Source organism: Salmo salar, chromosome 25, assembly GCF_965601325.2.
Source record: "Salmo salar chromosome 25, fSalSal1, whole genome shotgun sequence".
In the NCBI taxonomy this organism is placed as follows: Eukaryota; Metazoa; Chordata; class Actinopteri; order Salmoniformes; family Salmonidae; genus Salmo; species Salmo salar.
In genome coordinates this window covers 32,746,314-32,773,356 of record NC_138315.1, presented here as the reverse complement: position 1 = coordinate 32,773,356, position 27,043 = coordinate 32,746,314, and the positions used below count along the sequence as shown (strand labels likewise).

The 27,043-nt window shown below is 55.8% G+C and overlaps 1 protein-coding gene across 2 annotated transcripts in view; it reads left to right on the top strand.

Moving 5' to 3' along the window:
- man1a2 (mannosidase, alpha, class 1A, member 2) overlaps positions 1–27,043 on the top strand; it is a 127,509-nt gene that overhangs the window by 49,064 nt on the left and 51,402 nt on the right. For both annotated transcript variants that reach the window (XM_014174073.3, XM_014174072.3), the window contains one exon: positions 24,355–24,473. In XM_014174073.3, the coding sequence (XP_014029548.1) occupies positions 24,355–24,473 (119 nt within the window). The remainder of the gene's footprint in view (positions 1–24,354; positions 24,474–27,043) is intronic.

Genomic DNA, 27,043 nt, shown 5'->3' with positions numbered 1-27,043 from the left:
TGAAAGCACGGTATATGTATTCAATGACCTCGTACCCTTGCACGTCGACTCGGTACTGGTACCCCGTGTATATAGCCAAGTTATCGTTACTCATTGTGGATTTATTCCACGTGTTATTTTTCTATTTCAATTGATTTATTTTTTTTGCTCTCAAGGCGTCTGAATACTTTCCCAATGCACTGTATGCTAACGTGGGATGCAGTCCAGCAGCAGAACTGCAGTCCTTGGACTATGGTCCTATGACACACAACCAGGACGCCTTCAGCAGGACAGTATGGGCAGGTTTCCCGGACACAAGGTTATTCCTTGACTAAAAAGCTATTTCAACAGAGATTCTCCATTTGAGCATGCTTTTTAGTCCAAGACTATGATTAATCTTTGTCTTGGAAACCGGCCCTAGACAGTCCCGTGTATGGTCTTTCTGTGGGCATATTACTTACCTTGTGGTGGATGATGTGGTTTAACCTACCTGTGGGTGGCTAACTGACTGCTTTTAGGAGCCGTGTCATCTCTTTGTGGTCAGTCCATAGTCATATCCCTAACTGTCTGGCCCACTCACTCACATAACGGGATCATAGTCTGTCAGTCCCATCAACCTGAGCATGGATTCAGTTGGAAAGCGTTTGACCTGTAATTGTGGTCATCCATCGGTCACAGAGAGAAGAGCAGCGAAAGAGGGTCGTTCTGTTTACTGTGGATGGGTGGAGAGCAGACTGACAAGGCTCTGATCTTTAAACACACTGACGGACTCTGGTGTTTACAGGAAACTGCTTTCTGGGGAGCACAGGGTCGGGTTACATTGATCCGCACTGTAAACTGGACTGAAAGCCACACCACTGGCCAAGTAGTCCCACGGCAGGGCCAAGCCAGGCAGACAATACACACAATGTCAATAACCACCTCAGGTTTATCAACATTAACGGCATTGATGTGGTCGGATAAAGATATGTTATTTTTTTTTATCAAGTGACGTTTATGATGACATTTGACTCCAATTGGTTTGGGAGTGTTTTCAGTGCACTTAGGATATCCTTGCTCATCTATGCAGTCCTTATGCAGTGTTTTTGTAAAAGCGTGTCTGCTTGCATTGCCTGGATGTTGATGGTTCTATGACCAAGCCCGGAGATCCCACTCCTGAGGATATTATGCAACCAGGGCTGGATCTCATTCCAATAAGTTGCTCCCTCCCTTCGCTCTTCGTTCACTTCCCTTTACAAATAGGCTGATGCATAGTGACATCACAAAGAACTGTACTCTTGGTATGCACTGTCTAAAGGCCTGCTGAATTGTGGGATAGGATGAGACATGATATGGACACCTGCCTGTCCTTAGTACAACCCCAGACAGCATAGCAGGGCTCACTTTGTATCACCCTCACACAGTAGAATCCAGGTTGTCTTCCAGAAAGGATCTCTCCCTCCAGCCCCACCCTCTGGCTCCCTACTCTGCTCAGCTCAGTAGCAGTTGCCATAGCGATTAAAGGGCCAGCTGAGTTTAGGTTTGTTTGGACGCCTGGTCTTCCCCAGAGAGGCAGAGGCGAAGCGAGAGGAATAACTGGGCCCAGAATCTGTCTTCTCCAGCAGGTTTTCGCTCACCAAGCAAGGAATTTTTGTATGGAGGTCAATGAGCAAGTGTCAAATTTGGTTAACAAAAAAACCGAAAGGCTTATTTGCTCAAATAGAAGTTTCATAATGCTTACGAGTGCAATGATATAAATAGGACACGTGACATCCCAGCAAGTTTGAGAATAAACACTTTTTATGTTGGAGTTGTGCCCGTTATTACACTCGTTTCTGCCCTCATTGCCTAGAATGGTTCCACCTGATCTTGCCTCCTCCCGACTGCCTTCCATGTTTTTTAAGAAATGCGTTTTCATTGTTAGAGCGGCCAATGAACTATCTGGTCAATATAATGGATTATCTGTGTCGTCCCTCAGACCCCAATATGCAGATTAAACAGGCTTTGAGCCCCAGGCCTGCTAATCAATTGGCACTCTACTGACCTGCTAGCCTTCAGTGCTTTGTTTCTCTGTAATACACTACAGACCTGCTAGCCTAGCTATTAGCACTTTGCTTTCCACTCAACAGTCCTGCAGGGGAGGATGAATTAATTGATTAGGTAATATTAGTTGTTATTACAGATTTATTAGATAATAGGATCATACATTTGGAGCCATCCCGTGGTCGACACCCCTTCTTCCTTCCTCAGTTTGCAGGCCGTTAATCAGTTAGTCAGTTGGTTGTTTTTTAGCATGTAGGTCATGTCTTCATATGATCGTTTCCCAGGGCAGAATAGCACATTGGAGCATTCTGGGAAGGGCTGTGAAACGGCGCCATGGCAACGCGCCCGTGGGAGAGTTCTGATTAACGCACGTTGGGCGGAGGGGAGGAGATGTGGAGAAACCTAGCAGTGGATGTCTGATAATGGGATGAAGAACCAAATAGGATCATTCAGAACCCAGATGTCTGAGACCCACTGAGAGAATACACATACCATCTCTGTCCAGAGGGTAGGGTGAGGAGAGGAGAGAACAGGGGGAAAAAGAGGGAGAGAGAAGAGGGAGGTGCTGAGTTAAAGCAGTTGAGGGAGATGGAGAGAAACATGAAGGGGAAGATGAGTAGAGAGCGATGTGGAGGAAATATGCAGCAATACGAGGCTAGAGGAGAGGGAGGTGTGTATGTCAGTTTGTGTTCACGGGTGACAAGATCAGAGTAGAATTCACAAGTGCTAATGTATGGAACACCTCTGGAAAATACACAGGGAGGATTCATAAGAAGCAACCTGAGAAAAGAATGCACTCCAGTTAGGTCCAAAGTAAGGATGGTTGAGGGAGGGATCACAGAGCAACATAGGATGTAATATCACTTTGGCGTTCTAAATGATTCCTTCAGTGGCTCTAAACATGAGCAGCTATAGAAAGCAGTGTTTTTGTAGGCATTAACTACGCAATGGCTCATTGGCCAAAGCCAATGGGGAAATAAATGTATCTGTATTTAAATAAATGCCAAAAAGGTCTGTTGTAAACACAGGCTTAGGAGATCTTATACGTTTTGTGCTATGAGATAATCATCATCAGCTAATTTCACTTTTTGTGAATTTTAAAGCATTTTATCTCATTGAACAAAATATGTAAGATCTCCTAAGCCTGTGTTCACCTCAGACCTTATTTTTGGCGTTTATCCCAAAACCCCATTCTTTCCCCCATATGAATGGCTGAACGAACCAGAGGTAACTTATTTCTGTTTTTTAGGACTGCAAGCTGGGGAGCTCTATTATGACAGAGATGGATTCCTCCAATCACGCCTCGGGGGACGTAGGATTGACGAGACTAAGTCCCTCCCCCAGGGTTATATCCTCATCTCTCCTCAATATTTATAAGCTCATTACAATATTCCCATTCCCATTAGCCCCCCTGTCGGAGCTCTGATAACATCTCCAATTACACACACACTCTTCTGCTGGTTGTCGAACTGTGCTCCCCGGGTGGCTAATATCCTCCTAATGAACAGTCATTTCCTTGTTGGACGACCGTGTTGGAGAGAGTGCGATGGAACGTTTCGCTGCTCTTGTGGAAAATGATACAGCAGTCTTAAAGCTTCCCAGGCCGGCTGGGCTGGGATTGTGCTGTGGGATCACTGGGATGGATGCTTTAACTGTGGTAGTGGATGAATCCTGAGTGGGGAGGGATGATGTGGTGGTGATGACTTTATAATGACAGCTGGAGGGGCCAGAGACACTGATTTCAGCTTGAGGGAGTGCGGGAGAAAGAAAGATGGAGAGATGAGTAAGGAGGGATTGGGCTCAGCCTAGTGAGTCAGGTTAGAGTCAGCCTGTATCTCGTTTTCTATAAGTGCTGAGAAGCTCCCCAGTCAATACCCGACACTCTGAAATGAGCGAACACCTCCAATAAGCCAGCACAACATCTCTAGTCTCCAGTGTTGGTTTGTTTGCATATTTGTGTGTTTGTGTGTTTGTGATATTTCTTATCAATCCATATGCATTAGTGCAGCAGAGAGTACTGTGCCAGTAGTAAACCTCTCTGTTTGCACATATGTTCTGTAGCGTACAGTGTGTTTCTAGGGGTGTGTGTTACATGGTCTCTGTCCTTGGTGTAGTCTAAATCCTCCTGGCCCTCAGAGAGGATGTTTAGGGAGGAATTGTTGCATGTCGCCCTGATTTAATAACCAGTTGCTTTATAGTATTTCTTTATTTCTCTCAGTGCTGAAGTTGAGGTTGGCCTGGACCTGCTGGCAGCGTTAGAGATCCAGTGAGACGAGAGACTGCGTCCAAAATGGCCCACTATTCCCTATATAGTGCACTACTGGTTTGCCCTATGAGCTCTGGTCAAAAGTAGTACACTATATAGGGGCTAGGGAGCAATTTGAGAGACCGCAGAGACTGAAGCTAGCTCCGGGTCCCTCCCAACAGGATGTTGTCACATTTCCCTTTCAGCTGCTCCAGCTCTCCCCTTTTCCCATATTCCCAGCGTTACACTCTGATTCAAATTTTAACAGGCAGGCTGGTGCCAAATTGGACGGCAGGCAGGAAAGCAAACTGATTTGCCCTCTTCTGAGTCTGTTAGGAATGCGTATAAGCCCCTCAAACACAAGAGGAAAAAGGGATAAGGAGAAAGTTAGAACTCTTTTGAACAATCCACTTTAATGACAGCCTAAAAAGGAGCACAAAAATTAAACCACACATCTTCTATAAATATTAATATTTGTACTAATGGCTAGAAGGGGGAAATGCCTAATAATGGTACAGGACGTCACGTTGAGAAGACCCATCATGTAGAGTGAGACCATGGGGAGGAGAAAGGAAGAACATCTGCTGCTCACCACAGTGTAGGTGTCCCTAAAACGAGGCCTCGCTCACATTCACTGCTCCAGCATTTCATCAAAGTGCTGTAGCTCAGTAAATATTCATCAGGCCGTATATAGTGACTGGCAGAGCACACAGCCTCATCACACAGTCCCTCTGGAGATGGGCCATGGTGGAGGGAGAGATGGAGGAGAGAGAAATCTGGAAAGATGGAGACATTGAGAAGAGAAGCTCAACATTTCTCCATAGAAATCAAAAAGCCAAGCTGTTTTAGGCAGGCGCCAACCGAGCTAGGAAGGGGGAGCCCGTCTCCTTTGTAATGAAAGGAATGTTGACGTGTCCTAGGTCGGAGATAAATGTTCTCCTCAATTCTGAGTGGTTGCATCTTCTGCAGGTTTAGTTATCACCCAGGCTAGAAGCCTACGCTGAGAGACTGGATGTGAGAATGGATGTTCTCCAGGTGTAAAAAGTCTGTCAGCAGCTGCGCACATACACACTTCCATTCTCTCCCACGCGCACACACACACACACACACTTCCATTCTCTCCCACGCACGCACACACACACACACACACACACACACTTCCATTCTCTCCCACACACACACACGTGCACACACATCATTTAAAATCAAGAATCTCAGCCCACACACTTCATTGAGTTCAGGGTTAACCCCAGTGCGTGTAAGTACTAGGTTCAACTGAAAAGATGAAAGCGTGTCAGAAATCCTTTTCCCATCTTACTATGTCAAGGGTTTTGGTGCCTACAGCCCTACATAGATGTATAAGAAGTTTTGCCAACTCAAAGTACATGCCTAGTCTTCCTGCTTCAGTGAATGGATTAGCCTATATCAAAACATGACAAAAAAAATTGCTGAAGGGTTCATTGTACCCGTTACTAATAAAACAGCAACAGACCTAAAATAGCTGTAGAATACAGGTAGGTAACTGCCAAAATAAAGGAAACATTTGAACGAGGTATACAAAGTATATTAAAAACAGATGTTTCCACACAGGTGTAGTTCCCAGGCAATTCCTAAGTAATTAAAGAAGTGGGGTTTCAGGTGTCTACGGAAGGTGGTGATTGACTCCGCTGTCCTGGTGTCGTGAGGGAGCTTGTTCCACCATTTGGGGTGCCAGAGCAGCGAACAGTTTTGACTGGGCTGAGCGGGAACTGTGCTTCCGCAGAGGTAGGGGGGCCAGCAGGCCAGAGGTGGATGAACACAGTGCCCTTGTTTGGGTGTAGGGCCTGATCAGAGCCCGAAGGTACGGAGGTGCCGTTCCCCTCACAGCTCCGTAGGCAAGAACACGGTTTCCACAGCACTGACAGCTGTTTTGTTGACGTAACTTCCCAAATCTTTGAATGGATCATGTGACAAAAGCATTAGTGTTGATTGGCTGTTGCTTGCAACTAGTTGAAAAGTTGAACAGTTTCAATTGGATGCAATCAAGTTGTTTATTAGTTGCAGGCGGGGGGTTTCATGGAGCAATCAAGAAATAACTCTGTTCCAAGCAACTAAAATCTTGTCATTGTTGTTATCTTGACTCTCCAGTTAACCTCTCTGGGGTATGTGGGACGTGACCGTCCCACCTGCGGGACACACTATTCAACAGCCAGTGAAATAGCAGGGTGCCAAATTCAAAACAACAAAATCTCATAATTCAAATTTCTCAAACATACAACTATTATATCCCATTTTAAAGATACACTTCTCGTTAATCCAACCACATTGTCCGATTTCAAAAAGGCTTTACGGCGAAAGCATAGCATTAGATTATGTTAGGACATCACCTTGACAAGAAAAACCACACAGCCATTTTCCAAGCAAGGAGAGGCGTCACAAAAACCAGAAATACAGCTAAAATTAATCACTAACCTTTGATCTTCATTAGATGGCACTCATAGGACTTCATGTTACACAATACATGTATGTTTTGCTCGATAAAGTTCATATTTATATCCAAAACCCCATTTTACATTGGCGTGTAATGTTCAGAAATGTTTTGCCTCCCAAAACTTCCAGTGAATGAGCACATCAATTTACAGAAATACTCATCATAAACGTTGATAAAATATTAAACTGTAATTCAAAGAATTATAGATACACTTCTCCTTATTAATGCAACCGCTGTGTCAGATTTCAAAAAAACTTTACAGCGAAAGCACACGTTGCAATAATCTGAGTACAGCGTTCAGACACGAAACCAAACCCGCCATTTTGTGGAGTCAATAAAACTCAGAAATAATATTCTAAATATTCACTTACCTTTGATGATCTTCATCAGAATGCACTCCCAGGAATCCCAGGTCCACAATAAATGTTTGTTTTGTTCGATAAAGTCAATCATTTATGTCCAAATACCTCCTTTTTGTTCGCGCGTTCAGTCCACTACTCCAAATGCAGGAAGCGCGCGAAAATGTCATGACGAAAAGTCAAAATAAGTTATATTTACGTTACTAGAAATTATGTTAAACGATGTATAGCATCAATCTTTAGGATGTTTTTAACATAAATCTTCAGTAATATTCCAACTGGACAATTCCAATGTCTTCAGAAAAGAAAAGGAACACAGCTCACACTCACGTGAGTGCGCGCCTCTGCGCTCATGTCATTTCCTCACTCATCTGACTCCAGGCCCTCTTGTTCGCTCCATATTCACAGTAGTAGCATGAAACAATGTTCTAAAGACTGTTGACATCTAGTGGAAGCCTTAGGAAGTGCAAAAGGAACCCGAAGTCACTGTGTACTGGATAGGGAATCACTTGGAAAAACTACAAGCCTCAGATTTCCACACTTCCTGGTTGGATTTTTCTCAAGTTTTTGCCTGCCATATGAGTTCTGTTATACTCACAGACATCATTCAAACCGTTTTAGAAACTTCACAGTGTGTTCTATTCAAATCTACTAATACTATGCATATCCTACCTTCTGAGCCTGAGTAGCAGGCAGTTTAATTTGGGCACGCCTTTCATCCGGACATCAAAATACTGCCCCCTACCCTAGAGAAGTTAACAGTAAATAGACAATCAGAAAAAACTGACTGACTGTCATCTCAAACACAGTGGCAAGCAAGACTCCGATCAAGCCCTCTGTGTTGTTAACAGACCCAGTGTGTTCTGTTTACAGTCTCTGGTGTTGTAGTCCTGTGGAGCTAACAGCAAACCCTTTAGTAAGAGAGATATGACTTACAGCTTCAATCCAGTCATTAGTATATAACCAGTTGTGTTCTTAGTGGGAGGGAGCCTGAATTGTCTCTGGCTTGGCCAGCGCCTTGGTGGTGATGGTGTGGAGCCTACTGTAACCTCCCAGTCAATCTGTGTATGTAGGGTCATGTCCTCAGTGGAAGGCCCAGTCAGAGATGCTCATAGGAGCCGGCCAATGGACAGATGGTCCTTTGTAGCACAGGTGGTAGAGCTTAGTGCTTGTAACGCCAGGGTAGCGGGTTCGATTCCCAGAACCACCCATATGTAAAATGTACGCATAACTAAGTTGCTTTTGGTAAAAGTATCTGCTAAATGACATATATATATATATATATATATGGTAGGGGGCAGCTCCTTCCGCCCACCACCAGTCATTTGGTGGTGGGCGGAAGGAGCAGAGCATGGTCTGAGTTGGCCATGAGGAGATTGGCTTCCCTTTCTCCACACTGATCATTAAGCCAGACCCACATGCTGTTTACTCAGGAGGAACAGAGAGGGTGAGCTGTTGGAGGGATGCAAGAGAGGTGAGGAAGGGGTTAGGGAGAATGCAAAATGTGTAGAGGGGAACGTCAAAGAGTAGAGTGGGAGAGATTGCTAGATAGAGGGGGCTGAGAGGAGGCTTTGGCATGGACTCGGTCTCAGCTTCAGCGCCGTAGCTGTCTGGTTCTCCCTCAAAACTCCCTCTGCACTGGGCCCCAGGGTCTGGTCTGTCTGAGTGGAGCGCTCCCTCCCCCTCCATTCCCCCCTTTGTCACACACACACACACACACACACACCCACCAGTTTATTAGACTGAGAAAATGAGTCTGAATAATGAAACCATCACGTTCCGTGCCATGTGTGGATTCATACTGGAGCGCTAGAAAATCTGTCACCCAATGAAATTGGCAGAGGAGAGGGTAGGGAGGAAGAAAGTAGCTGTTATGATTATTCCCCAAATAAACCTTATCCAGGACAATTTGTTTCAGATTAACAATGTCTGGCATCTTTAAATACTTCCAGGTATAAATGCCAATCCAGCTTCATTTGATATGATTGGCCCAATTTGAAAGGTTGTAAGTGGATGTTGATAAGACTGATGAAGTGACAAGTACAGAAGGATGATGGGAGGCATGGAGGACAGATGGAGGGAGGGATTAGATGGATTAAGATGTTGAGATGAAAACGATGTAAACCATACATCATGGCCGTCTCAGATCTCAACCCAATTGAACTCTTTTGTGAGATTCTTGAGTGACGCCTGTGACAGCGTTTTCCACCACCGGCAACAAAAACACCAAATGATGGACCACCCGAGTGGCACAGTGGTCTAAGGCACTGCATCTCAGTGCTAGAGGCGTCACTGCAGACCCGGGTTCGATCCCAACGGCTGTGACTGGGAGTCCCATAGGGTTGCACACAATTGACCCAGCATTGTCCGGGTTAAGGGAGGGTTTGGCCGGGGGGGCTTTACTTGGCTCATTGTGCCCTAGCGACTCCTTGTGGTGGGCAGGTGAATGGTGTTTCCTCCGACACATTGGTGCGGCTGGCTTCTGGGTTAAGCGGGCGGGTGTTAAGAAGGGCAGTTTGGCGGGTCATGTTTCGGGGGACGCATGAATCAACCTTCGCCTCCCGAGACCGCTGGGGAGTTGCAGCGATGAGACAAGATCAAAATTGGGGAGAAAAAAGGGCATTTAGTCTGTTCTGCTTCCAGGAGGGCCAATCTGTCCAGACCCCAGGCAGGCCAGAGTCTCAGCCAGCCAGCCCGGTGGGTGTATTTTTAGAGTGATTTAGGACTGCTGTCAGTAGTGATAACACTGCAGCTCCAGCAGAACTACAGCCTGGCTGGTTCTCTCCTCATTAGGGGTTCACCAGCAAAGCCACATACACAGTTAACAGCATGTATTAAAGGTGCAGTGAAATACTTGCTGCAGTGAAATGCATGCAGAGATGTAGGTATAGTACTAGAAATGTATCAAAAAGAGCAACAGTATTACAGCTGTACCATCAAACTGAGCTGCAGTATTAGAGCTTTGTGATAGAGCTTTGCTGTTAGTTAAAGTGAATTATAATGACCCACACTCACCATCCTGGGCAGACTGCATCACTCCCTTGGCCTGTGGTCACATTGAGAGAGGGGAGGAGTGTGAGTGGTTTGGCTGTCAGTTGTGTTTTAATGAAGATTCCTGCTAGCCATAATGGCGTCTCTCTCGCTCTCTTTATTGAAGGTGAGCTAGTGATTACCCTAGACTCCAGAGAGGAGAGGGCTGCTCTGCTCTCCCTCTCACTCATTCAGCCTTCACAGTGACAGGGGTAGGTGGGTCGTAGTGGTAATTGTAAAGTCAAGGTGCATCCTAGGGATTTATAAACCATAGGCAACCCAATTTGAAGAAGGCGATACTCTGATCATTGGCTGATCGCTCCTTAATGTCCATGCTAAAATGGGATCTCCATCTATCTCTGGTGCATGGGCCCAAAGTCACGCCCGCTGTAGTGGCACAACACCTCCTCCTTTTAGGGGGACAATGCCTCCTCCTTTTAGGGGGACAATGCCTCCTCCTTTTAGGGGGACAATGCCTCCTCCTTTTAGGGGGACAATGCCTCCTCCTTTTAGGGGGACAATGCCTCCTCCTTTTAGGGGGACAATGCCTCCTCCTTTTAGGGGGACAAAGCCTCCTCCTTTTAGGGGGACAATGCCGCCTCCTTTTAGGGGGACAATGCCTCCTCCTTTTAGGGGGACAATGCCTCCTCCTTTTAGGGGGACAATGCCTCCTCCTTTTAGGGGGACAATGCCTCCTCCTTTTAGGGGGACAATGCCTCCTCCTTTTAGGGGGACAATGCCTCCTCCTTTTAGGGGGACAATGCCTCCTCCTTTTAGGGGGACAACGCCTCCTCCTTTTAGGGGGACAACACCTCCTACTGTTAAGGAAACAGCACCTCCTATTCTAAGGGGGACGTTATACAACAAACCAGGAGTGTTCCCTGACCATGTGACCTGACAAGGAAAAACTCTTGGCCCAGGAGTTCGCCCCAAAGAATGTAAGAGGGGCGCTGGACCCCCTTGTCGACTGGCTGCGCCACTATTTAAAACATTTATTTGTTATCATTTAAGGCCAGGCACCACACCCTAATACAGTGGTTCCCAAACTGTGGGGCGCGCCCCCGTACTCTTGACAGTTGTTGTAGTAGAATGCACAAGCGGCAATTTCGGAATTGGGTAGTGCATCATGAGTTTTCCTCTTGTCATGTCAGTCATTGCGTACCTTAGAGAATTATTTATAACTTCATGTTTTTTTAGCTAGGTTTTTTTGCCCATAGAATTTGTTGTAATGTTTGAGTCACTCAAATATCACATGAATACACATTAGACTTGGCAAAATGTATACAATGGCAAGAAAATGAGCTTTAAAACTGAAACGAGGGGTATGAACAGTGCTTGGGGGTGTTCCCCAATGCTGGAAGGGGGGGCGCGGGGTGTTCCCCAATGCTGGAAGGGGAGCGCGGGGTGTTCCCCAATGCTGGAAGGGGAGCGCGGGGTGTTCCCCAATGCTGGAAGGGGGGGCGCGGGGTGTTCCACAATGCTGGAAGGGGGGGCGCGGGGTGTTCCACAATGCTGGAAGGGGGGGCGCGGGGTGTTCCACAATGTTGGAAGGGGGGGGAGCGGGGTGTTCCACAATGTTGGAAGGGGGGGAGCGGGAGGTTCCACAATGCTGGAAGGGGGGGCGCGGGGTGTTCCACAATGCTGGAAGGGGGGGCGCGGGGTGTTCCACAATGTTGGAAGGGGGGGGAGCGGGGTGTTCCACAATGTTGGAAGGGGGGGAGCGGGAGGTTCCCAATGTTGGAAGGGGGGGAGCGCGGGGTGTTCCCCAATGCTGGAAGGGGGGGAGCGCGGGGTGTTCCCCAATGCTGGAAGGGGGGGGCGGGGTGTTCCACAATGTTGGAAGGGGGGGGAGCGGGGTGTTCCACAATTTTTGGAAGGGGGGGGAGCGGGGTGTTCCACAATTTTGGAAGGGGGGGAGCGGGATGTTCCCCAATGTTGGAAGGGGGGGAGCGAGAGGTTCCCCAATGCTGGAAGGGGGGGAGCGCGGGAAGTTCCCCAATGCTGGAAGGGGGGAGCGCGGGGTGTTCCCCAATGTTGGAAGGGGGGTGCGCGGGGTGTTCCCCAATGTTGGAAGGGGGGGGGCGTGGGGTGTTCCCCAATGCTGGAAGGGGGGGCGCGGGGTGTTCCCCAATGCTGGAAGGGGGGGAGCGGGGTGTTCCCCAATGCTGGAAGGGGGGGAGCGGGGTGTTCCCCAATGCTGGAAGGGGGGGCAGCGGGGTGTTCCCCAATGCTGGAAGGGGGGGCAGCGGGGTGTTCCCCAATGCTGGAAGGGGGGGCAGCGGGGTGTTCCCCAATGTTGGAAGGGGGGGGGGGGCGCGGGGTGTTCCCCAATGTTGGAAGGGGGGGGGGGGCGCGGGGTGTTCCCCAATGCTGGAAGGGGGGGAGCGGGTTGTTCCACAATGCTGGAAGGGGGGGAAGGGGTGTTCCCCAATGTTGGAAGGGGGTGTTCCCCAATGTTGGAAGGGGGGGCGCTCCCCAATGTTGGAAGGGGGGGCGCGGGGTGTTCCCCAATGCTGGAAGGGGGGGAGCGGAGGGTGTTCCCCAATGCTGGAAGTGGAGCTCGGGGTGTTCCCCAATGCTGGAAGTGGAGCTCGGGGTGTTCCCCAATGCTGGAAGGGGGGGCGCAGGGTGTTCCCCAATGCTGGAAGGGGAGCTCGGGGTGTTCCCCAATGCTGGAAGGGGGGGAGCGCGGGGTGTTCCCCAATGCTGGAAGGGGGGGAGCGCGGGGTGTTCCCCAATGCTGGAAGGGGGGCGCGGGGTGTTCCCAAATGCTGGAAGGGGGGCGCGGGGTGTTCCCCAATGCTGGAAGGGGGGGCAGCGGGGTGTTCCCCAATGCTGGAAGGGGGGCGGCGGGGTGTTCCCCAATGTTGGAAGAGGGGGGGGCGCGGGGTGTTCCCCAATGTTGGAAGAGGGGGGGGCGCGGGGTGTTCCCCAATGCTGGAAGGGGGGGAGCGGGTTGTTCCACAATGCTGGAAGGGGAGCGTGGGGTGTTCCACAATGCAGGAAGGGGGGGAAGGGGTGTTCCCCAATGTTGGAAGGGGGGGGGGGGGGAGCGGGGTGTTCCCCAATGTTGGAAAGGGGGGCGCGGGGTGTTCCCCAATGCTGGAAGGGGGGGAGCGGGGTGTTCCCCAATGTTGGAAGGGGGGGGGGGAGTGGGGTGTTCCCCAATGCTGGAAGGGGGGGCGCGGGGTGTTCCCCAATGCTGGAAGGGGGGAGCGGGGTGTTCCCCAATGCTGGAAGGGGGGGCGCGGGGTGTTCCCCAATGTTGGAAGGGGGGGAGCGGGGTGTGTTCCCCAATGATGGAACGGGGGGGGGGCGCGGGGTGTTCCCCAATGCTGGAAGGGGGGGCAGCGGAGTGTTCCCCAATGCTGGAAGGGGGGGCAGCGGAGTGTTCCCCAATGCTGGAAGGGGGGGCACGGGGTGTTCCCCAATACTGGAAGGGGGGTCAGCGGGGTGTTCCCCAATGCTGGAAGGGGGGTCAGCGGGGTGTTCCCCAATGCTGGAAGGGGGGGCACGGGGTGTTCCCCAATGCTGGAAGGGGGGGCAGCGGGGTGTTCCCCAATGTTGGAAGAGGGGGGGGGGGGGGCGCGGGGTATTCCCCAATGTTGGAAGAGGGGGGGGCGCGGGGTGTTCCCCAATGTTGGAAGAGGGGGGGGGGCGCGGGGTGTTCCCCAATGCTGGAAGGGGGGGAGCGGGTTGTTCCACAATGCTGGAAGGGGAGCGTGGGGTGTTCCACAATGCTGGAAGGGGGGGGAAGGGGTGTTCCCCAATGTTGGAAGGGGGGGGGGGAGCGGGGTGCTCCCCAATGTTGGAAGGGGGGGCGCGGGGTGTTCCCCAATGCTGGAAGGGGGGGAGCGGGGTGTTCCCCAATGTTGGAAGGGGGGGGGGAGCGGGGTGTTCCCCAATGCTGGAAGGGGGGGCGCGGGGTGTTCCCCAATGCTGGAAGGGGGGAGCGGGTTGTTCCCCAATGCTGGAAGGGGGGGCGCGGGGTGTTCCCCAATGATGGAATGGGGGGGGCGCGGGGTGTTCCCCAATGCTGGAAGGGGGGTCAGCGGGGTGTTCCCCAATGCTGGAAGGGGGGTCAGCGGGGTGTTCCCCAATGCTGGAAGGGGGGGCGCGGGGTGTTCCCCAATGTTGGAAGGGGGGGAGCGGGGTGTGTTCCCCAATGATGGAACGGGGGGGGGCGCGGGGTGTTCCCCAATGCTGGAAGGGGGGGCGCGGGGTGTTCCCCAATGCTGGAAGGGGGGAGCGGGGTGTTCCCCAATGCTGGAAGGGGGGACGCGGGGTGTTCCCCAATGTTGGAAGGGGGGGAGCGGGGTGTGTTCCCCAATGATGGAACGGGGGGGGGCGCGGGGTGTTCCCCAATGCTGGAAGGGGGGTCAGCGGGGTGTTCCCCAATGCTGGAAGCGGGGTCAGCGGGGTGTTCCCCAATGCTGGAAGGGGGGACACGGGGTGTTCCCCAATGCTGGAAGGGGGGGCAGCGGGGTGTTCCCCAATGCTGGAAGGGGGGGCAGCGGGGTGTTCCCCAATGTTGGAAGAGGGGGGGGACACGGGGTGTTCCCCAATGCTGGAAGGGGAGCGCGGGGTGTTCCCCAATGCTGGAAGGGGGGGAGCGGGTTGTTCCACAATGCTGGAAGGGGGGGAAGGGGTGTTCCCCAATGTTGGAAGGGGGCGGGGGGGGGGAGCGGGGTGTTCCCCAATGTTGGAAGGGGGGGCGCGGGGTGTTCCCCAATGCTGGAAGGGGGGGAGCGGGGTGTTCCCCAATGCTGGAAGGGGGGTAGCGGAGGGTGTTCCCCAATGCTGGAAGTGGAGCTCGGGGTGTTCCCCAATGCTGGAAGTGGAGCTCGGGGTGTTCCCCAATGCTGGAAGTGGAGCTCGGGGTGTTCCCCAATGCTGGAAGTGGAGCTCGGGGTGTTCCCCAATGCTGGAAGGGGGGGCGCAGGGTGTTCCCCAATGCTGGAAGGGGAGCTCGGGGTGTTCCCCAATGCTGGAAGGGGGGGCGCGGTGTTCCCCAATGCTGGAAGTGGAGAGCGGGGTGTTCCCCAATGCTGGAAGTGGTGGGAGCGGGGTGTTCCCCAATGCTGGAAGTTGGGGGAGCGGGGTGTTCCCCAATGCTGGAAGTTGGGGGAGCGGGGTGTTCCCCAATGCTGGAAGTGGGGGGAGCGGGGTGTTCCCCTATGCTGGAAGGGGAGCTCGGGGTGTTCCCCAATGTTGGAAGGGGGGGAGCGGAGTGTTCCCCAATGCTGGAAGGGGAGCGCGGGGTGTTCCCCAATGCTGGAAGGGGAGCGCGGGGTGTTCCCCAATGCTGGAAGTTGGGGGAGCGGGGTGTTCCCCAATGCTGGAAGTTGGGGGAGCGGGGTGTTCCCCAATGCTGGAAGTGGTGGGAGCGGGGTGTTCCCCTATGCTGGAAGGGGAGCTCGGGGTGTTCCCCAATGTTGGAAGGGGGGGAGCGGAGTGTTCCCCAATGCTGGAAGGGGAGCGCGGGGTGTTCCCCAATGCTGGAAGGGGAGCGCGGGGTGTTCCCCAATGCTGGAAGGGGGGCGCGGGGTGTTCCCCAATGCTGGAAGGGGGGGCGCGGGGTGTTCCCCAATGTTGGAGCGGGGGGAGCGGGGTGTTCCCCAATGCTGGAGGGGGGGGCGCGGGGTATTCCCCAATGCTGGAAGGGGGGAGCGGGGTGTTCCCCAATGCTGGAAGGGGGGCGCGGGGTGTTCCCCAATGTTGGAAGGGGGGGCGCGGGGTGTTCCCCAATGTTGGAAGGGGGGAGCGGGGTGTTCCCCAATGTTGGAAGGGGAGCGCGGGGTGTTCCCCAATGCTGGAAGGGGAGCGCGGGTGTTCCCCAATGTTGGAAGGGGGGGAACGGGGTGTTCCCCAATGCTGGAAGGGGGGCGCGGGGTGTTCCCCAATGCTGGAAGGGGGGCGCGGGGTGTTCCCCAACGCTGGAAGGGGAGCGCGGGGTGTTCCCCAACGCTGGAAAGGGGGGCGCGGGGTGTTCCCCAATGCTGGAAGGGGAGCGCGGAGTGTTCCCCAATGCTGGAAGGGGAGCGCGGGGTGTTTCCCAATGCTGGAAGGGGGGCTCGGGGTGTTCCCCAATGCTGGAAGTGGAGCTCGGGGTGTTCCCCAATGCTGGAAGTGGAGCTCGGGGTGTTCCCCAATGCTGGAAGTGGAGCTCGGGGTGTTCCCCAATGCTGGAAGGGGGGGCGCAGGGTGTTCACCAATGCTGCAAGGGGAGCTCGGGGTGTTCCCCAATGCTGGAAGGGGGGGCGCGGTGTTCCCCAATGCTGGAAGTGGAGAGCGGGGTGTTCCCCAATGCTGGAAGTGGTGGGAGCGGGGTGTTCCCCAATGCTGGAAGTGGGGGGAGCGGGGTGTTCCCCAATGCTGGAAGTGGGGGGAGATGGGTGTTCCCCTATGCTGGAAGGGGAGCTCGGGGTGTTCCCCTATGCTGGAAGGGGAGCTCGGGGTGTTCCCCAATGCTGGAAGGGGGGCTCGGGGTGTTCCCCAATGCTGGAAGGGGGGGCGCGGGGTGTTCCCATATGTTGGAAGGGGGGGAGCGGAGTGTTCCCCAATGCTGGAAGGGGAGCGCGGGGTGTTCCCCAATGCTGGAAGGGGAGCGCGGGGTGTTCCCCAATGCTGGAAGGGGAGCGCGGGGTGTTCCCCAATGCTGGAAGGGGAGCGCGGGGTGTTCCCCAATGCTGGAGGGGGGGCGCGGGGTGTTCCCCAATGCTGGAAGGGGGGGCGCGGGGTGTTCCCCAATGCTGGAAGGGGGGCGCGGGGTGTTCCCCAATGCTGGAAGGGGGGGCGCGGGGTGTTCCCCAATGCTGGAGGGGGGGCGCGGGGTGTTCCCCAATGTTGGAAGGGGGGAGCGGGGTGTTCCCCAATGCTGGAAGGGGGGCGCGGGGTGTTCCCCAATGTTGGAAGGGGGGGCGCGGGGTGTTCCCCAATGTTGGAAGGGGGGAGCGGGGTGTTCCCCAATGTTGGAAGGGGAGCGCGGGGTGTTCCCCAATGCTGGAAGGGGAGCGCAGGTGTTCCCCAATGTTGGAAGGGGGGGAGCGGGGTGTTCCCCAACGCTGGAAGGGGGGCGCGGGGTGTTCCCCAACGCTGGAAGTGGAGCGCGGGGTGTTCCCCAATGCTGGAAGGGGAGCGCTGGGTGTTCCCCAATGTTGGAGGGGGTGGAGCGTGGTGTTCCCCAATGCTGGAGATGGGGGCGTGGGGTGTTCCCCAATGCTGGAAGGGGAGCGCTGGGTGTTCCCCAATGTTGGAGGGGTTGGAGCGTGGTGTTCCCCAATGCTGGAGACGGGGGCGTGGGGTGTTCCCCAATGTTGGAGGGGGGGAGTGGGATGTTCCCCAATGCTGGAAGGGGGGAGCGGGGTGTTCCCCAATGTTGGAAGGGGGGGGGCACGGGGTGTTCCCCAATGCTGGAAGGGGGGGCAGCGGGTGTTCCCCAATGCTGGAAGGGGGGGCAGCGTGGTGTTCCCCAATGCTGGAAGGGGGGGCGCGGTGTGTTCCCCAATGCTGGAAGGGGAGCGTGGGGTGTTCCCCAATGCTGGAAGGGGAGCGCGGGGTGTTCCCCAATGCTGGAAGGGGAGCGCGGGGTGTTCCCCAATGCTGGAAGGGGAGCGCGGGGTGTTCCCCAATGCTGGAAGGGGAGCGCGGGGTGTTCCCCAATGCTTGAAGGGGAGCGCGGGGTGTTCCCCAATGCTGGAGGGGGGCGCGGGGTGTTCCCCAATGCTGGAGGGGGGGGGCGCGGGGTGTTCCCCAATGTTGGAGGGGGGGTCGCGGGGTGTTCCCCAATGCTGGAAGTGGGGTAGCGGAGTGTTCCACAATGCTGGAAGGGGAGCGCGGGGTGTTCCCCAATGCTGGAAGGGGGGGCGCGGGGTGTTCCCCATTGTTGGAAGGGGGGAGCGGGGTGTTCCCCAATGCTGGAAGGGGGGCGCGGGGTGTTCCCCAATGTTGGAAGGGGAGCGCGGGGTGTTCCCCAATGCTGGAAGGGGAGCGCGGGGTGTTCCCCAATGTTGGAAGGGGGGGAGCGGGGGGTTCCCCAATGCTGGAAGGGGGGGCGCGGGGTGTTCCCCAATGTTGGAGGGGGGAGCGGGGTGTTCCCCAATGCTGGAGGGGGGGGGCGCAGGGTGTTCCCCAATGCTGGAGGGGGGGGGCGCGGGGTGTTCCCCAATGCTGGAGGGGGGGAGTGGGATGTTCCCCAATGCTGGAAGGGGGGAGCGGGTTGTTCCCCAAAGCTGGAAGGGGGGGCAGCGGGGTGTTCCCCAATGCTGGAAGGGGGGGCGCGGGGTGTTCCCCAATGCTGGAAGGGGAGCGCGGGGTGTTCCCCAATGCTGGAAGGGGAGCGCGGGGTGTTCCCCAATGCTGGAAGGGGAGCGCGGGGTGTTCCCCAATGCTTGAAGGGGAGCGCGGGGTGTTCCCCAATGCTGGAGGGGGGCGCGGGGTGTTCCCCAATGCTGGAAGGGGGGGCGCGGGGTGTTCCCCAATGTTGGAGGGGGGGGAGTGGGGTGTTCCCCAATGCTGGAGGGGGGGTCGCGGGGTGTTCCCCAATGCTGGAAGTGGGGTAGCGGAGTGTTCCACAATGCTGGAAGGGGAGCGCGGGGTGTTCCCCAATGCTGGAAGGGGGGTGCGGGGTGTTCCCCATTGTTGGAAGGGGGGAGCGGGGTGTTCCCCAATGCTGGAAGGGGGGCTCGGGGTGTTCCCCAATGTTGGAAGGGGAGCGCGGGGTGTTCCCCAATGCTGGAAGGGGAGCGCGGGGTGTTCCCCAATGTTGGAAGGGGGGGAGCGGGGGGTTCCCCAATGCTGGAAGGGGGGGCGCGGGGTGTTCCCCAATGTTGGAGGGGGGGAGCGGGGTGTTCCCCAATGCTGGAGGGGGGGGCGCAGGGTGTTCCCCAATGCTGGAGGGGGGGGGGGCGCGGGGTGTTCCCCAATGCTGGAAGGGGGGGGGGGCACGGGTTGTTCCCCAATGCTGGAAGGGGGGGCAGCGGGGTGTTCCCCAATGCTGGAAGGGGGGGCAGCGGGGTGTTCCCCAATGCTGGAAGGGGAGCGCGGGGTGTTCCCCAATGCTGGAAGGGGAGCGCGGGGTGTTCCCCAATGCTTGAAGGGGAGCGCGGGGTGTTCCCCAATGCTGGAGGGGGGGCGCGGGGTGTTCCCCAATGCTGGAAGGGGGGGCGCGGGGTGTTCCCCAATGCTGGAAGGGGAGCGCGGGGTGTTCCCCAATGCTTGAAGGAAAGCGCGGGGTGTTCCCCAATGCTGGAGGGGGGGTGCGGGGTGTTCCCCAATGCTGGAAGGGGGGGCGCGGGGTGTTCCCCAATGTTGGAGGGGGGGGAGCGGGTTGTTCCCCAATGCTGGAGGGGGGGGCGCGGGGTGTTCCCCAATGCTGGAAGTGGGGGAGCGGAGTGTTCCACAATGCTAGAAGGGGGGCCAGCGGGGTGTTCCCCAATGCTGGAAGGGGGGGCGCGGGGTGTTCCCCAATGTTGGAAGGTGGGAGCGGGGTGTTCCCCAATGCTGGAAGGGGGGCGCGGGGTGTTCCCCAATGCTGGAAGGGGAGCGCGGGGTGTTCCCCAATGCTGGAAGGGGAGCGCGGGGTGTTCCCCAATGTTGGAAGGGGGGGAGCGGGGGGTTCCCCAATGCTGGAAAGGGGGGCGCGGGGTGTTCCCCAATGCTGGAAGGGGGGGTCGCGGGGTGTTCCCCAATGTTGGAGGGGGGGAGCGGGGTGTTCCCCAATGCTGGAGGGGGGGGCGCAGGGTGTTCCCCAATGCTGGAAGGGGGGGCAGCGGGGTGTTCCCCAATGCTGGAAGGGGGGGCAGCGGGGTGTTCCCCAATGCTGGAATGGGGGGCAGCGGGGTGTTCCCCAATGTTGGAAGGGGGGGGGGGGGCGCGGGGTGTTCCCCAATGCTGGAAGGGGAGCGCGGGGTGTTCCCCAATGCTGGAATGGGGGGAGCGGGTTGTTCCACAATGCTGGAAGGGGGGGAAGGGGTGTTCCCCAATGTTGGAGGGGGGGGGAGCGGGGTGTTCCCCAATGTTGGAAGGGGGGGCGCGGGGTGTTCTCCAATGCTGGATTTGGAGCTCGGGGTGTTCCCCAATGCTGGAAGTGGGGGCAGCGGAGTGTTCCCCAATGCTGGAAGGGGGGGCAGCGGAGTGTTCCCCAATGCTGGAAGGGGAGCTCGGGGTGTTCCCCAATGCTGGAAGGGGGGGAGCGCGGGGTGTTCCCCAATGCTGGAAGGGGGACGCGGGGTGTTCCCCAATGCTGGAAGGGGGAGCAGCGGGGTGTTCCCCAATGTTGGAAGGGGTGGGCGCGCGGTGTTCCCCAATGTTGAAAGGGGGGGAGTGGGGTGTTCCCCAATGCTGGAAGGGGGGGAGCGCGGGGTGTTCCCCAATGCTGGAAGGGGGGGAGCGCGGGGTGTTCCCCAATGCTGGAAGGGGGGGCACGGGGTGTTCCCCAATGCTGGAAGGGGGGTCAGCGGGGTGTTCCCCAATGCTGGAAGGGGGGCGCGGGGTGTTCCCCAATGCTGGAAGGGGGGGCATAGGGTGTTCCCCAATGCTGGAAGGGGGGTCAGCGGGGTGTTCCCCAATGCTGGAAGGGGGGTCAGCGGGGTGTTCCCCAATGCTGGAAGGGGGGTCAGCGGGGTGTTCCCCAATGCTGGAAGGGGGGGCACGGGGTGTTCCCCAATGTTGGAAGGGGGGGCGCGGGGTGTTCCCCAATGTTGGAAGGGGGGAGCGGGGTGTTCCCCAATGTTGGAAGGGGAGCGCGGGGTGTTCCCCAATGCTGGAAGGGGAGCGCGGGTGTTCCCCAATGTTGGAAGGGGGGGAGCGGGGTGTTCCCCAATGCTTGAAGGGGGGCGCGGGGTGTTCCCCAACGCTGGAAGGGGAGCGCGGGGTGTTCCCCAATGCTGGAAGGGGAGGCGCGGGGTGTTCCCCAATGCTGGAAGGGGAGCACGGAGTGTTCCCCAATGCTGGAAGGGGAGCGCGGTGTGTTCCCCAATGCTGGAAGGGGGGGCGCGGGGTGTTCCCCAATGCTGGAGGGGGGGGAGCGGGGTGTTCCCCAATGCTGGAGGGGGGGCGCGGGGTGTTCCCCAATGCTGGAAGGGGAGCGCTGGGTGTTCCCCAATGCTGGAGGGGGGGCGCGGGGTGTTCCCCAATGCTGGAAGGGGAGCGCTGGGCGTTCCCCAATGTTGGAGGGGGTGGAGCGTGGTGTTCCCCAATGCTGGAGACGGGGGCGTGGGGTGTTCCCCAATGTTGGAGGGGGGGAAGGGGTGTTCCCCAATGTTGGAAGGGGGGGGGCACGGGGTGTTCCCCAATGCTGGAAGGGGGGGCAGCGGGTGTTCCCCAATGCTGGAAGGGGGGGCAGCGGGTTGTTCCCCAATGCTGGAAGGGGGGGCAGCGGGTTGTTCCCCAATGCTGGAAGGGGGGGCGCGGGGTGTTCGCCAATGCTGGAAGGGGGGGCAGCGGGGTGTTCCCCAATGTTGGAAGGGGGGGGGGGGCGGGGGGTTCCCCAATGCTGGAAGGGGGGGCGCGGGGTGTTCCCCAATGCTGGAAGGGGGGGATGCGGGGTGTTCCCCAATGTTGGAGGGGGGGATCGGGGTGTTCCCCAATGCTGGATGGGGGGGGGGGGGCGCAGGGTGTTCCCCAATGCTGGAGGGGGGGGGCGCGGGGTGTTCCCCAATGCTGGAAGGGGGGGCAGCGGGGTGTTCCCCAATGCTGGAAGGGGGGGCAGCGGGTGTTCCCCAATGCTGGAAGGGGGGGCAGCGGGGTGTTCCCCAATGCTGGAAGGGGGGGTGCGGGGTGTTCCCCAATGCTGGAAGGGGGGGCGCGGGGTGTTCGCCAATGCTGGAAGGGGGGGCAGCGGGGTGTTCCCCAATGTTGGAAGGGGGGGGGGGGCACGGGAGGTTCCCCAATGCTGGAAGGGGGGGCAGCGGGGTTTTCCCCAATGCTGGAAGGGGGGGCGCGGGGTGTTCCCCAATGCTGGAAGGGGAGCGCGGGGTGTTCCCCAATGCTGGAAGGGGAGCGCTGGGTGTTCCCCAATGCTGTAAGGGGGGGAGCGGGCGGTTCCCCAATGTTGGAATGTGGGGCGCGGGGTGTTCGCCAATGCTGGAAGGGGGGGCAGCGGGGTGTTCCCCAATGTTGGAAGGGGGGGGGGGGGGGCGCGCGGGGTGTTCCCCAATGTTGGAAGGGGGTCGCGGGGTGTTCCCCAATGCTGGAAGGGGGGGAGCGGAGTGTTCCACAATGCTGGAAGGGGGGGCGCGGGGTGTTCCCCAATGCTGGAAGGGGGGGCGCGGGGTGTTCCCCAATGTTGGAAGGGGGGGGAGCGGGGTGTTCCCCAATGTTGGAAGGGGGGGAGCTGGATGTTCCCCAATGCTGGAAGGGGGGGAGCTGGATGTTCCCCAATGTTGGAAGGGGGGGCGCGGGGTGTTCCCCGATGTTGGAAGGGGGGGGAGCGGGGTGTTCCCCAATGTTGGAAGGGGGGGGAGCGGGGTGTTCCCCAATGTTGGAAGGGGGGGAGCTGGATGTTCCCCAATGCTGGAAGGGGGGGCGCGGGGTGTTCCCCAATGTTGGAAGGGGAGCGCGGGGTGTTCCCCAATGCTGGAAGGGGAGCGCGGGGTGTTCCCCAATGCTGTAAGGGGGGGCGCGGGGTGTTCCCCAATGCTGGAAGGGGGGGCGCGGGGTGTTCCCCAACGTTGGAAGGGGAGTGCGGGGTGTTCCCCAATGCTGGAAGGGGTGCGCGGGGTGTTCCCCAATGCTGGAAGGGGAGCGCGGGGTGTTCCCCAATGCTGGAAGGGGAGCGCGGGGTGTTCCCCAATGCTGGAAGGGGGGGCGCGGGGTGTTCCCCAACGTTGGAAGGGGAGTGCGGGGTGTTCCCCAATGCTGGAAGGGGTGCGCGGGGTGTTCCCCAATGCTGGAAGGGGGGGAGCGGGGTGTTCCCCAATGTTGGAGGGGGGGGAGCGGGGTGTTCCCCAATGCTGGAAGGGGGGGTGCGGGGTGTTCCCCAATGTTGGAGTGGGGGGAGCGGGGTGTTCCCCAATGCTGGAGGGGGGGGGGGGCGCGGGGTGTTCCCCAATGTTGGAGGGGGGGCGCGGGGTGTTCCCCAATGTTGGAGGGGGGGGGCGCGGTGTGTTCCCCAATGCTGGAAGGGGGGGGCGCGGGGTGTTCCCCAATGCTGGAAGGGGGGGCAGCGGGGTGTTCCCCAATGTTGGAAGGGGGGGGGGGGCGCGGGGTGTTCCCCAATGCTGGAAGGGGGGGAGCGGGGTGTTCCCCAATGTTGGAAGGGGGGGCGCGGGGTGTTCCCCAATGCTGGAAGGGGGGGAGCGGAGTGTTCCACAATGCTGGAAGGGGAGCGCGGGGTGTTCCCCAATGCTGGAAGGGGGGGCGCGGGGTGTTCCCCAATGTTGGAAGGGGGGCAGCGGGGTGTTCCCCAATGCTGGAAGGGGAGCGCGGGGTGTTCCCCAATGCTGGAAGGGGGGGCGCGGGGTGTTCCCCAATGCTGGAGGGGGGGGGAGCGGGGTGTTCCCCAATGCTGGAGGGGGGGGCGCGGGGTGTTCCCCAATGTTGGAGGGGGGGGAGCGGGGTGTTCCCCAATGCTGGAAGGGGGGCGCGGGGTGTTCCCCAATGCTGGAAGGGGGGGCGCGGGGTGTTCCCCAATGCTGGAAGGGGGGGCGCGGGGTGTTCCCCAATGCTGGAAGGGGGGGAGCGGGGTGTTCCCCAATGCTGGAAGGGGGGGGAGCGGGGTGTTCCCCAATGCTGGAAGGGGGGTGAGGGGTGTTCCCCAATGCTGGAGGGGGGGGGGGGGGGGGGGGGGGCGGGGTGTTCCCCAATGCTGGAAGGGGGGTGCGGGGTGTTCCCCAATGCTGGAAGGGGGGCCTGAAAGTTGGGAACCCTGCCCTAATAGTTTTTTTGCTCTAGATTGCAGGAATTGGGGGAGATCTTCCACGTTCCAGGCCTCTGACTTTCACGGGACTCTGCAGCACCACCTTGTTAAAAAATCCTGGGGAGAACCCTGTGTGGGTTTCATTCATTTGACATGGGCCACACATACTGTGTGTATCAGGGTTGGGGTCAATTCCATTTTAAATTCCAGTCAATTCAGAAAATTCTACATTTTCCTTATTGATAAGAATTGGAATTTCACTGTACTACCTGAATTGACTGGAATTTAGATGGAATTGACCCCTATCCCTGATGTATATGGTAATAAGGACCTTTGGTTACATTATTTATTGTTACATGAGAGCCTAACCCTGTGTATGTCCTCTGTCCAGGTAATTCCCAGATGGGGGCCACCATAGTGGACGCCTTAGACAGCCTGTACATGATGGGACTTCACGACGAGTTCAAGGACGGACAAGAGTGGATAGAGCAGAACCTGGACTTTAGTGTGGTGAGTAGAGCACAAAGCCTTTACATTTCTGTACTTCAGTAGTGAAAACACTGTACTTTGCCACCTTCTGGCTTGTAGTCTTCAGTGCCATATAAGCATATGGTAGAACCTTCAGAGAACCTACAACCAACAATAACAACTTGCTTGATGCCACTTCTACCTTAATCAGATCTACTAACAACCACACAGACGGGGCGCTAGAGAGTCCGCCAAGCTACGGACAGAGGGCTCTGGTTTTTAGTCCCTGTCCAGTAGTGAAGCCTTTTGAGACATGAGGAAAGGAGCGTCTAGCGTTGCTGTGATGGAGGGATAACTGGACACGCTGGTAGGAGTCATGGAAACGATGTGGGCAGGGAGAGTGTTTCAGACCACATAAAGGGCCAATGGACTGCAATCAGTACACCCCTGACTGAGACGCCTGTCTGTTTCTCTGCCATCTCCCCCTCTGTCTTGATTCTCTGTTTTACCAGTCTCTCTCCCTCAACCTCTCTCGCTCTCTCTCAGGCTAGGGTTATTAAAGCCCTGCGGATGTGATGACAGCACAGGTGGTGTGTGAGTGTTTGACAGGCTGACACTGTGGAATGTAAATAACCTCTGGACTGCTCCGGTCAGCTCTGGGGTAGAGGGAGAGAAGGAAAAGGAAGATGGAGAGCGATGGGAGATGGATGAGAGAGACAGAGGGGAGGGTGAGAGAAAAAGAGAGGGAGGATGTTAGTGATCTATATGTTTACGTCAGGGATGGGCCTTTTGAAGGCCCTCGGATCAACCTCAGTCGGGGTCTCAATTTACTGTTGCAAGTTAGAATAGTATATTACACAAGGTGCTATTTAGAAATGTGTACGCACGCATGACTGCTACTTTGGATTAAAGCATCTGCTAAATGGCATATACAGTGCATTTGGAAAGTTTTCAAAGTATTTTACAGCCTTACTCTAAAATTGATTAAATAGTTTTTCCCCTCATTAATCTACACACAATACCTTATAATGACAAAGCAAAAACTGGTTTTTAGACATTTTTGCAAGTTTATAAAAAAATTAAAAAAAATGCTATCACATTTACATAAGTATTCAGACCCTTTACTCAGTACTTTGTTGAAGCACCTTTGGCAGTGATTATAGCCTCGAGTCTTCTTGGGTTTGAGACTACAACTTTGGTACACCTGTATTTGGGGAGTTTCTCCCATTCTTCTCTGCAGATCCTTTCAAGCTCTGTCAGGTTGGATGGGGAGCGTCGCTGCACAGCTATTTTCAGGTCTCTCGAGCTGTTCGATAAGGTTCAAGTCCGGGCTCTGGCTAGGCCACTCAAGGACATTCAGAGACTTGTCTAGAAGCCACTCCTGCATTGTTGGCTGTGTACTTAGGGTCGTTGTCCTGTTGGAAGGTGAACCTTCACCCCAGTCTGATGTCCTGACCCCTCTGGAGCAGGTTTTCATCCAGGATCTCTGTGTACTTGGCTCCGTAAATTTTTCCCTCGATCCTGCCTAGTCTCCCAGTCCCTGCCGCTGAAAAATATCCCCACAATATGATGCTGTCACCACCATGCTTCACCGTAGGGATGGTGCCATGTTTCGTCCAGACGTGACGCTTGACATTCAGGGCAAATAGTTCAATCTTGGTTTCATCAGACCAGAGAATCTTGATTTCTGTGGAAATGTATATAGACAGGTCTGTGCCTATCCCTAATCATGTCCACTGGTGTACTCCAATCAAGTTGTAGAAACATCAAGACTGATCAATGGAAACAGGATGCACCTGAACTCATTTTCGAGTCTCATAGCAAAAGGTCTGAATACTTACGTAAATAAGGGATTTCCGATTTTATTTGCAAACATTTCTAAACCTATTTTTGCTTTGTCATTATGGGCTATTGTGTGTAGATTGATGAATTTGTATGTAATCAATTTTAGAATAAGGCTGTAATGTAACAAAAAGTGTAATAAGTCAAGGGGTCTGAATACTTTACGAATGCACTGTATATTATATTGTTATTAGTATTATTGACGCTGCGGCAGCAGAAATTCCAGTGCAGAGCCAGATAAGTTGAGTAATTTGGTGGTAGGCCTGGGAGTCTGGAGCGGAGCGTGGGCTGAGTTAGCCACGCAGGGGATTGGCTGCCCGGACATCTCACTGATCATTAAGCCAGACCCTTGCGCTGTTTACCCAGGAGAAACAGAGAAGGTGAGATATAGAAGGCATGCAAGAGAGGGGGATGAGGGAGAAGGCAAAATATTCTCATTGGAGATGCAAAGAGGAGAGGGAGAGATTGCTTGAGAGGAGGCTTTGGCTGTCTGTCTGTCTGGTTCTCGCTTATAAACTCCCTCACCAGACCACATAAACGGCCAATGGACTACAATCAGTACACCCCTGACTGAGACATGTCTGTTTCTCTGCCTGAGCATCTCCCCCTCTGTCTTGATTCTCTGTTTTACCAGTCTCTCTCCCTCAACCTCTCTCGCTCTCTCTCAGGCTAGGGTTATTAAAGCCCTGCCGAGGTAATGACAGCACAGGTGGTGTGTGTTTATGACAGGCTGACGCTGTGGAATGTAATTTACCTCTGGACTGCTCCGG